The following is a 12,452-nucleotide window of genomic DNA, read 5'->3' as shown; positions in this document are numbered from 1 at the left end:
TGAAGGTACAAGGTAGATTTATTAGTCATTTAATCATTCAATTCAAACATAGTTTGTATTACATTTTAAAATTCTATCCAGTTGCTCAGGCATGTTGCTGCTGATGGCATCATACAATTCCTGCAGTGCATTTTTTAAATTTGCATCAGAGCCTTGTGTCCTGTCGGCTCTGAACGAGGTCCGCCTATCCAGTGCTAGCTTGATCTGGGATGTTAGGGGTTAACCATGTCTCTATGAAGTCATAATCATTAAAATTCATAATTTAATGATTCATAATCATTAAAATTATTGTGCTTTTCATTTAATAAACCTCATTGTTGATTCCCTCACATTTTATCAGTAGTCATTAAAATTATTTACATTCTCTATTAACCTCTCTATATAGTAATATTGAAATTGCCTGTGCAGGGCTGAAATTGCACACCTGCACTCTGGGGGTTCCCCGAAAACAATGCTTGCTTGTACTGAACGTGAAGTAGAACAGCCGCTGCGCGCGTGCATTTTGTATAAAATGGAAGACAACATACAGCATTGAATATTCATGAGTTCTTCATGATGGATGACTCTGTTGACTGTCTTCTTTTGTCTTCTTTGAATGAGACGTGATGGATCCTTTTGGCTGCATTGTAAACTGATACAGAAGCTAAGTTCTTTCATTTCTGACAGAGAAGCGGGTCCAGTGGTTGATAGATATGTCATTTTAAACTGAACTTTAGGATCCTGTATCAAAACACATCTTCCATTACAACCAGCTATCAATATGGTCTGGAAGCTTAGGATTAAAGTAAAGTTCTATGAAAACTGAAATACCTCCTTTACACTTTGAATTGTAATGTTTGACATCAAAATTGTATCTACTTGTATCTGATTTAACCTGATTACATTTACACCTGGTATTAATATGTGTCTCAAGTTTGCACATTGAGTTTGAATTGAGATTACTATGTGCTGTCCAGCTCAAACAATTGAACAACATTTTCTCTTGTTTCTGCAGCTGTTTTTCTTGTTGTTGTCTTTAGCTTGTCTGTATGCCAGTTTTATGTGTTTAATTTTTAGCCAACATTGCAGCCAGGACTGGTTGTAGCCATTCTTTACCATTTGCTTCACCATCACTTCGTAAATGGCTAAGTGGTACTGATGTCATTCTGCACAATAATTAGCTTCTATTGTGTGCAGCGTATTTTCGGAGAAACAGCCCTTTGGAGCAATGCACATTTGTTTTGGGAATACCAAGCTGTTTGACAATGGCATGACACATTAACACCTTAGCTGGCTAACTGGCTAATGGTTGCTACCTTGCTGGTTTGACACAGGTGTGATTACAGCATGTGTTTCTCTGCACACATAGTTGTAGAATGTGGATTGAAAAGGCAGTTGCATTTTCACTTGTTCAACGGGGTCACAATGGCCTTGTGCAGACTGCCAGCCCCAGTCCATTTTTTAACATATCCAGTCTCAGCTCCATCACAGCATATCGTGTTAAATCTCGAGTCCAAGTTGTCACAATGCTAAGATGAGATTTATAGTTCAGCAGGAGAAATAGGTTCCCATGCAACCAAATGGCATTTTTGAACCTGTTCTTTTAGGACCCTAATGGTGTCTTGTTAAGAATTTGCCTTGTTGTTTAGGTCAACTCATGGTCAATGAGGTTTGTTTGACGTCCATCTTGAATTGATGCCCACGCAGAAGGAAAAAAAACAAAACACTTTTCATAACTTCTAAACAAGACAACATGCAAAGACAAATGTACCCACTTTTTTCATATAATTGTGACACCGGGAATCAAATGGAAAGATCAGTGATGTGGCACAACCACTCTTTACTGATTAAAAGCAGGCAAAAGACAAATTTTAGGCCCATAACAATATAACCTATATTGTGGTTGGCAATAGTTCCCTGCAATAATCAAATTAAACTAGTTTATTCTCTAAAATCAATTGCGAGATTATGAAATGGATGAGGTCTATGGCACGAGGATGAGTCAGTTCCATGTTAATAGATGACCTAAAACCAGAGCAGGTACCTGAAGAAGTGGGAATAATGCTGTTGAGTGTGAAGTGTGACTTGTGTTGTAGAAGCTTTGAAGTTTTGCCTTGTTGTTGGACTTTACAGACAAGAGGACTGTGTAAATGAACCACCTGTGGCTATTAGGTTTAATGGCAACCTACTGCAGCTCACTTTTCTCTTGATTACCCTCATGAGAACCTGTTCAAGTCACGAGTCATCATAAGCTAATTGCAAGTCAAGATGCATCTTCTCTCCAAAAGCTGAACATCAAAGTAGAACTGCATTTGGACATTTTCTTTTCAAAGCTGCTTTAGTCATGTTTTCACATGACTGAGGTAACGAACCTTCATATAGGTAGCTCTGCTAAAAGAATAATGTAGTCTTTTGACCCTCAAGGCTCTTAGGCTGGTTGTACAGTTCATTATGTATCTGCTTCTATTATCTGCACAGTCCTCCCAGAATGCACTCAAGGTCCAGATGAAGTGAATCACGTGTGAAAGTCTTAACAAGTCAGAATGTGTTGATCACACCCGGCCTCCTCAGTAAGACTCAGTAAGCTCTGCCAGGAAAGTAACAAGCACTTTGACCATCTCCCCAACACATCATCTCATCGCTCCACTTATTAACAACGTATGTTACATCATAAATGTTTGGACTAATGAGTGTGAGAACTCGGAGTAGTAATCCTCTCCGTGTTTTCTTCCTCTGTTTTAATCTTTTCTTAATCCCCAGTATGTATGTAGTGAGGCTCATAGAGGCCTCTGTGTTACATTCTAATGATGCGGCTAATGAAGGCGTTGATCATAGCGAGTCCTCTGATATCTCGACACGTGCTTCACATTAACCTTCTGTCTCTTTCCGTTCTGTTTCAGCATCTCTCTTGAAAGGCCTGAAGCATGCGAACATCGTGCTCCTCCATGACATCATCCACACCAAGGAAACCCTGACTCTGGTCTTCGAATATGTGGTAAGTCTGAAATTACCCATTTGGACTGTTTATGTGCAGACAGTAGATGTCTGAAATTAGGTTGAGAATCTGTTTTTAATGTTGTGTGTGCGTGTCCGTTGTTTGATTGTTTTGACCTCAGTGTTTGCTCTCTGATTGAGTTTCAGTTTTTAATACGGTGCCCACAGAAACATGAGCCGTGGATATTTTCATTGGCATACTCTTGTTTATAGGGCACTTAAAGAATGTTAAAGCTTTTTCCATTGTAGGATGGCGGCCAGCAGAGGTCGGTCTGTCTGTGCTAGCTACAGGACGCCAGGAAGCCATTTTATTGAACGGTCACTGTTGTAGTACTTCAGATATTCCATCAAATATTTAAATATTCTATTGATGTACTTATGGCCTGTACAAAAGCTTTCTACTGGAACATTCTGCTGACTGCAGTTTACAGACAGAACTGAAATATACCAGGCATAGAGATGACCATTAGTGCTAGAGGTAATGAAGATATATCTGAAACTCCGAGGTGTATTTGTAATTTGATCAGTATCAGATATTTAATACATGATCTAATTTTAATTCTTAGTTTATTTTAACCTGTTTCACTTTAGCATGTAGCTGTGCTCTGACATGGTTTGGACCAAGCACCCAGGAACTGTACTGGCCTTTTTATTTGATTTCTTTTTTTTTTTTTTTTTTTGCACCATTAAAAACAGTGACAGAAAACAGGTCAAAAAGAATACAGAAAATCAGGTGCCAGAGAGGTTAGAAACCCAAATGGGCTTATAGAAATACTTCACCGAAGGTAATTAATACAATGAATTACAAGTAATACAGTAACTTACTATACTTTGATACAAGCAATATACAATAGGGTCAGCAATAAATGACAAAAGATCAAGACAAATTATGAGTGTGAATGTGTGTGTATGTGTGTATAAGTACATATGTGTGCATGTGTGCGTAATTAGACTGTAGATTACCATATACTAATGATGGCTGTTAGGGGACTTGTTTCATCAGGCTGGCCACCAGCTCTCGCTTGAATTTATTAAGAGATGATGATGTTTTGGCTTTGAGAGCCAACTGGACATAGTGCCTAAATCATGGAATTACAGTTTCGGGGTCTGTCACATGATGCCATGGCATGCCATAGACTTACATTGTGGGATACTTCTAAAGTCTTAATTATTTAAAATCTTTGAAAAGAAAATAGACACTTTCTTTTGGTCATTTTCCTTTTTTTGTTTTCCTGTTTGAGATTTTCTTTACTTTTTTTTTTTTTTATGGTTGCTCATTTTCAGGTAATTTTCTTGTAACCTTTTACAAATTTCCTGCTAATTTTTTGGCCATTCCTTGATGAGTTGCCTGTTGCCCTCTTCCAATGTTTTTGAAAGAAATCAGCCAATTTTGCTCAGATTTCAAAGGGTTAATAGTAGATTTGATACGAGTTTTCAGTTTAACATAATGCCAAGGAAATCCAGTCCTAAAGTAATGTACTGATGAAAAAAAAAACTGACCCGATCATTATCAGTTTTTATGAAACCCTAACGATAGATTTATGTAGATATAGATATCAGTATTGGCCCCAAATGTTCTGTGTCATTCAACCAAAAAATGTTTAAAAAATTTTAAAAAAGGAAAAAAAAACCCTAAGTAAAGTAAAACATAGCACTCCTAAAATCTGACCTCTTAAGTGATCTCCACTAGTGACATTTATGTCTCTTGCCTCCCACCTACTGTAAGTGCCAGATCCCTAGTGAGCAGGAAAACTGGACCGAAGCTTCATTTCATCCTCACAGAAACATTTGTGTGACATCACAATCTCTGCATTCATTTTTATCTGTACTCTGTGACAATAACAGCAGAAACTAGTCCACCGTGTTCTAGGAGGCGAGAAGCAGCATGAAACTTGATGAGCTTTTGCAACTCTTGAAGGTGCTGCTGTTGTGCAAACTGCATGTGAACTTGTCATTTTTCTCTGGAGATGAGTCTTTTAGAATCCCATTCAAATCACTGAAAGTCAAAACAATCATATTGAATTATTGCCCGGGCCCAGGGGCAAAATAAACTTCATCAGGACATCTTAGACATATTTTCCTGCTCAGCCTCCACATATTTTACAACTAGAGGATTTTTTCTGTAATGGAAGTGGATAGCAGTGATACTACACAGTTCAGAAGAGTTCAAATCCTCAGTTATCCCTTCGCATATGTAGCCACTGACAACCACTGATGGTCACATTGATATTCAGGTCAATCTTTGATCTGGAAATGCTGAGCGAGGCCAAATCTCTCAACCCAGAACACGCTGAATCAGCTCTCCCCCACTTTTTCACTTAATGAGACTGAAAACTCTGTGATGCCCCCTTTTGGTGGATGTAAGACATGTCAAAGGTTCAGCTTCTGAAGGAGATGTGGTGAGACGAGAATGCTCAGCAGATCATGTTCGAATAAAGAATGAGAGCTGAGGCGGGAGGTCAGTTAACCCTTTGAAACCTGAGCAAATTGGTTTGGTCACCTCAAAAACATGGGGAGAAGGCAATGAGCAACTCAACAAGACATGGCCCAAAAAAATAGTGAGAAATGGGTTTAAAAAAAGAAAAAATAAAGAGAAAATGACCTAAAAGGTGCTGAAAATAAAAATTAAAATGTTTAAGATGATATTTTTCTAATATAATAATCTCAAATATATAATTTAATAACTTTAAATAAGCGGATGACAAAGGATGGATGCATAACTATAAATGTAGTTTTCTGGACAGTTTTTCTTTGTTTCACAAAATTACTTTCAAATATTACCCCCTCTCCTAAGTTAAAAAAACTTATTTTTAGGTCATTTTATTGTCACCTCAGTTTGTGGGACATTTTTCTGCTAAATGGCCTATTGCCATTTCCTGCTTTTTAAAGAAACTTTAAAAGTAAAATTACTCAGGTTTCAAAAGATTAAATGACTTCTTAAAAATGTCCTAAGAAAACCGATTTTGATCCGGCTTTGAAAGGGTTAAGATCCTTTCTGATTATTCATATCTTTGACTTAACTTGTGAATTAATCCTGGTGGCTTCTTTATTTGACAGAAATTCTAAGCTGCGCTCCATTCATCGTCTCGTGTTCAGAGCTGTTTTCCATACAGAGGACTTTCCAAGCACAAAAATCAGCTCATTGTTCTCCTTTCAGTGCTAATGATGATTGACGGGGCGAGGGTGACAAACACATGGAGAGGGGACAATGAAACAATGAAATGTATCACTGAGAGATCGAGGAGACAGAGTAAGACGGACAGGCACGTCCACGCTGGAGCATGTGTGTGAATTATTCAGCAGAGCAGGCTCGGCGGCTGCGGGCAGCAGCAGTGGGAGATTGTTGAGATTGTAAATATCAGCGTGATTTCAGAGCGGCCGCCTCCTCCATCCTCAATCTGCTAGCAAAACACAGAGGTGAGCGGCCGGTCGCAGACTGACCCTGCATGGTGTCACATGAGTCAGTGGATGAGGCGGAGACATCAGCTCGGCTTTCACATAAACCACCTCACATCTCAGATGGTAAACACTTTGATAAAATCAAACACATCTCTCATGTTTCTTAATATCAGAGAGAAAATGTACGATGTAGACAAAAGTATATAGACACCCCTGTCCACAAAGAGCAGTCAATTTTTGTACTTGGAAATATCCCCCAGAGATGTCTAATTATGGACTTTTCTGCCTCACATTTAACCCCTTAACACCTGGATGAACACAAGTTTTCTCTCAAAAACGTGGGGAAAACATAATGAGCAACTTGACAAGAGATGTCATGCAACTGTAAATAAATAAAAAAAATTTAAAAAAGTAAAGTGTGATGGAAAAATGATCTGAAAAATGATCAGGGATGGATAATTAGATATTATCAAAAAATAAATACAATGTCCAGACAGCTGTGTCTATAAATTGTCTTAATTATATATTTAAAATTATGTTACAAAAATACTTTCCTGCTTAATTTCCAGAAATGTTCTTATAATTTTTTACAAATTTATTGCTGACTTTTTGGGCCATTTCTTGTGCTGCATTTAGACATGTTGCAAAAGTATTTAAATCGCTGAAACCTGTGAAAATTACTTTGATTCCTCTAAAAAAAATGGGGAAAACATAATGAACAACATGACAAGAAATGTCCTGCAATTGTAAAAAAACAAACAAACAAAAAAACAGAGTAAAATTTCCAGAAAATGATGTTTATACATTTTTGTAATTTATCTTAATTAATTGTATATTTAAAAATAATATTGCTTATTATTATTTATTTTGAGCACTTTCTTTTGCGTGTTTGTTTGTTTTTTACTTCACTAATTTCCCAGTCATTGTCTTGTAAGTTTTATTCTCAATTTCTTTCTCATTTTGGGGCCATTTCCTTTGAAGCTTCTTGTTGCCTCTCATGTTTCCGAAAAAAAACCTAAATTTCAATGGGCTAATTGAACTGACATCCAACCACATCTGTGACTGGTCACAAGCTTTAAGATTTTCTCAAGTTTCGAGTTCTTCATCATCATGTGTTCTACAATTACAGACACAGCTGTGAATTTATGGTCTTCCTCATGTATTAATGTTCTCTCTTGCTTTTATTTGCCAGCACACAGACCTGTGTCAGTACATGGACAAACACCCCGGGGGGCTCCATCCAGACAATGTGAAGGTACAGTAAGTTTCATCATTGTGCTCACAAATGAGCACCTTGTCATAAATGCTCATAAAGTGCGGATGAAAAAGTAGTGATTACAAGGAGCAGATGAGGTGGATGACATGATAAGAAACAGGCAGAAGTGTAACCTTTGACCTTTTACAGAGATCCTTTGTCAGGGCTGCACCATAGACCCTTCATTACACCATCTTTGCTTTTTTAGAAGAAACAAACGACTCCAGCATCATGTTGCGTCAGTGTGTGATTATAGATAGTCAGCCTCTAGGGTGACATATACCATATTTATGTGGCAAAAACAACCACATTAGCATAACATGTCAATAACAGTTATTTAGCATCCCTGTGATATGGAGGCGGATCTCGTCCTTTGCTCGGAGGTTAAGGAGCTCCTGGACATCAATGACAACCCAATTTGCGGACATTACCTGGGTCAATTGGCTTTTAAAAAAATGAGAAGAAGGTAATGAACAGCAAAAGAAGTGATTACCCAAAAGTTAGCTAGAAATCCATAAAAAGTACAAAACAATAACCTGAAAATTTTCCCCAAAAAATAAACAATAAAAACAACAACAGGACAAAAGAGAGAAGAGAAAGTAAAATAAACAAATGAAAAGAAAAAGTGACAAATGACCTGAAGAAAATGCTTAAAATGTATATTAATTCTATGAAATAAATTTAAATACATAATTATGAACATAGTTTACTGGACATTTTTCCTTAGCTTTTTTAAAAAAAATAGTCTCTCTTTTTTTAAATGTTCTTCTGTTTATGATGTAGTTCATATTGTCTCATTTGGTGTTCATGGTTTCAGTAAAATGAACTGAATGATTGAATTGTAGAGAATCTTATCAAGGTATCATTGCGTGTAGTATGTCCATACTGACTAAAGTTTAGACATTCATTTATTGTATGTGTGATCTAAGCAGCTAACATTATCTCCAGCAGGTAGCCAACAACCCTTTTTTATATGTCTATAGAATTTCTATAAAAATGAACTGCATGGTAACTAGACTGAGCCTCTAATTGAGCCATACCAGGCTAATAAAACAGACTGGGCCTGTAATTGGGACTGGGCTTTTATTTGAAGTTTTACAGCATGTTGCTTGTGTTATTTCACGATATATGTTAATGAAAAATACCTTCTTCTGAGAGAAGTCAGTCCCAGCCCCTCTCTCAGACTGGCTGGACATGGGAGAGCCTCACAGCTCATCAGACTGAACTCTGCATGAAGCCAAAAAATGGGGGCAATGCACAAATCATCTTTCCCTGCTCTGTATAGAAACGAATGAGGAGTGAAGTCTGGCACCACCTTTTGGCCTTTGGTTTCATGGTGCTGTGGGCTGACACAAAGAGCAGCAATGGGATGTGGAGAGCCAGCGAGAATGCGCTGTAAGAGAAGGGCTGATAAGGAATAAGAATAATGAGATGTGTGTCTCTCTATTTCCAAGGCTGTAGGTTTGCATATGGACAGTCAAGACTTGTCCCCACCAATATTTTGGGGGGACATAATTGTCCTTACCAATATTTGAGTGACCCTCGATGATCTTCAGTTTAAGTTCTGTGCACTAAAACAGGGGACAAATCACATCTTATATTGATTTAGTGAGAGATTTAGTTGATTTAGTACGGGACGATCCCGTACTACGCCTGTGTTGGCAGAGTAAAGTACTCAAAGCTGTTTTTCTCATGTAAACTTCTTAGAGCACACAGCAAAAGTTCAAGTCAAAGTCCTGCATTCAGGAGAGGTTTTATCAGCATGGTATATTTAAACTTACTTAAAATTGGTTCAAGGTGGAGCTTTTAATTCTTATACGATGCTGGATAGTTTATGCAGCATATTCTAATTGTAACATTTTGTGAGTAAAAATCTGAATCTGCAAAATAACCATTAATGTAATGTAATTTTATTCAGACAGGGACAGTGCACAATGAAACATTAACCTTATATTAAAGGAGAGGTGTATTGTACCAGGTTTTGGCAAAGCTGCTATTCTCCACCTGTAGTACCTGAGCAGGTAGGTGGACCAAATAAATTAATGACATAATTTATTCATCATTATTTTGTTTAGAGTCATTGAGGGCAATGATGTCGAGCAGATAAAAACACTGAAATGCAAGATAATAAACAAAAAACATTACAATATTAAAAAATATATAGAGAAAATGTGATCAGTTAAAATGGGCGTGCAGTCAATCAGGAATGTTAACCTCAAAATCAGTTAAAACAGTTGCAATCAGAGTTAAAGAAGTTAACAGTTAAAGATCTAAAATAAAGTACAAAAGATCAGGTCATACAGTTTTACAAACATTATCATCCCCATACCCCACCCCACCTATTCTTGATAAATTGCAAATTTGTGCAAAATTGCAGCTATAAAATGAAGCATTTAGACAAATTTAGATTTAGTTATATTCCAAATTTTAAATTTTGACAGAAATATTTTCATTTTTATTGTAAATGCATATTGGTTCCAAATAACGGTTATCTGTCTCACTAACTACTAATGTTCGGTATCAGTATCGGTCCCGGAAAAAACAATATTTGTCGACCCCTACTCTAAAGTGTACTGCTTCAGAGATATGTGGGATGTTTTAAATTTGCAGAAAATTCAGAACATGAGCAGAAATCTTACTAAAACACGTGAGCTACTCAAGTCCACAGGTTTATCAGTTAATAAAAATGGATTAATTTATTAGTGATATGTAGCGGTGCCACTTACACATTTCAAAGGGTAGTAAAGTAAACTATGCCAACACGTACGTTGACCAAGTAGATATCATTAGGCGCCACGTGTTGGTGTGGCTGTATTGGCATTTAAAAGTCTCGACCCCCAAAATCAGACGACCTGCCTTTTTTAGATACATATTCAGAGGGGAGGAGAAAAAAATTGTCTTACATTCAGGACAATATGGAATTATTCTGTTGTTAAAATGGCATAACATTTATTAAGAAGTGCATTATGACATGCTTCGGACTTGAAAGTCGAAATGACGGGACTGGTTAGTCTTAACTTGGGACTTAAGTGCAAAGACTTGAGACTTACTTGTGACCTGCAAAAGAGTGACTTGGCCCCACCTCTGACAGACTGCTCCTCTGGCTCAGTGATAATGTTCCCTGTTTGTGAGTTGGGTGTTAGCGACATAAATAAACAGGTAGAATTTAAAGGCGTGATGATGGAGTGAATGAGGCCGTGTGATGCTGATGCTGGTGGGGCTGTGAGGATGTTCCTCCACAGAGGAAGGTGGCGGTTCAGGCTGCATCTGTTATGTAACAGCTCGTACCTTTTGCCACCAAGGATTTACATAAGTAATATGCGTTTCTCCTGCTGACAGCAGCCTCGTCGGGATTCAAATGAATAATTTAGGATTATTGGGAGAGTGCAGAACGAGGTGTCGCTTGGCTCCCGCTGACTTTGTTACTTATTGGTGAGACGCCTGAGTTGTGGTTTCTAATCTGTTGATAGGGCTTACGGCTTTGTTCCTGTGCAGTCATGTGATGGAGGCTGCTCTGGAGCTACCCGACATGAATACAAAGGTCCTAATAATCCACCACAATGAGAATGGCATCTCTGTTCTTTTGGTATTATTTAGTTAAGGGTACAGTTAACATTAAATATTACATATGAGCTTTTTGTTGTATGGGTCATTTCTCAAGGTGTGCACTGCATTTCATTTGAAATTCAGCAGCTATATCAAGATTCTGTTGTTACGGTCGCTTCTCACTCCCCCAATAACTCAGAGTAAGCTGAGTTGGATACCCGCTAAAATGCCTTATACGCCTAATGTGATGGCAGTGCACTGGAAAGTTAAACAAACTGCATGATGGGAGAAGGAGGAGCAGACATCAGGGAGGAGGTCTAATGAGATCTGGCATCTGACAGGAAAACAAACCTACTGTAATTGCCAACAAGAGGCTCTGCTGTGGGCATGTTTGTGCTTTTGAAGGAGGAACGTTTAATGCGTTAGTATTGAAATCTCTTACTCTGATTGGTTTACCATTACCAAACTATTTGAAACACCCATCCGTCTGTCCCTTTTGTATGAACGCAATATCTCAAAGAGTACCTTCAGATTTGGACCAACATCCACTTGGACACAATGATAAACTGATTCGATTTTGGCGGTCATAGGTAAAAGGTCAAGGTCACTGTGACCTTGTCTATCTCACTCTCATGAACACAATACCTCAAGAACACCTTGAGGTAATTTTTTCTTTCAAATTTGGCACAAACATTCATTTGGACCGAAACATGCTGATACAGAAACTGTGATTATATTTTGGTGGTCAAAGGTTTAAGGTCACTGTGACCTAACATCCGTCTCATTTTCTTGAACGCCTTATCTCAAAACAGAACAAATTTGACTATTTGAGTCTAAGATGACCTAATTAGACTTTTTCCAGAACTATTGCTGTTATAAGATTTAAAGCCGTTCCAGAACAGTGCAAAGCAAAAATATGGTGAGGGAATCTGTACATGAATCCAGCCTAATTAAATCCATCTGTCTAAATTTTAGCAACTTCAGTAAAACAAGTTTCCTGTGCTTTACATCTGTGTTCTGTTGGATGCAAAATAGTCAATCATATTTGTATTTTCTTAGAACAGAACTCACAAATCTCCTAACTTCATCACTGGTAAAATCCTGTTTGTTATGATCAAGTTAAGTCAGATTAACTTGATATATTGAAGTAACACTTGGAAAGAACAAGATCATTTCACTTCACATATCACATATTCACATATTTAAGTTGCAACAACTTCACAAAATTAGGTAAATGTAGCTAAACTATGAGTAAAACTAACATTTAGATACAAAGTAA

The 12,452-nt window shown here is 37.5% G+C and overlaps 1 protein-coding gene across 1 annotated transcript in view; it reads left to right on the top strand.

The window, feature by feature from the left end:
* cdk14 (cyclin-dependent kinase 14) overlaps positions 1-12,452 on the top strand; it is a 229,031-nt gene that overhangs the window by 88,326 nt on the left and 128,253 nt on the right. The window contains exons 6-7 of the mRNA XM_042490904.1: positions 2,880-2,974; positions 7,565-7,627. Coding sequence (XP_042346838.1) covers positions 2,880-2,974; positions 7,565-7,627 — 158 coding nt within the window. The remainder of the gene's footprint in view (positions 1-2,879; positions 2,975-7,564; positions 7,628-12,452) is intronic.

This window comes from Plectropomus leopardus, chromosome 7 (genome assembly GCF_008729295.1).
Source record: "Plectropomus leopardus isolate mb chromosome 7, YSFRI_Pleo_2.0, whole genome shotgun sequence".
Lineage (NCBI taxonomy): Eukaryota > Metazoa > Chordata > Actinopteri > Perciformes > Serranidae > Plectropomus > Plectropomus leopardus.
This window is presented reverse-complemented; position numbering and strand designations above follow the sequence as displayed.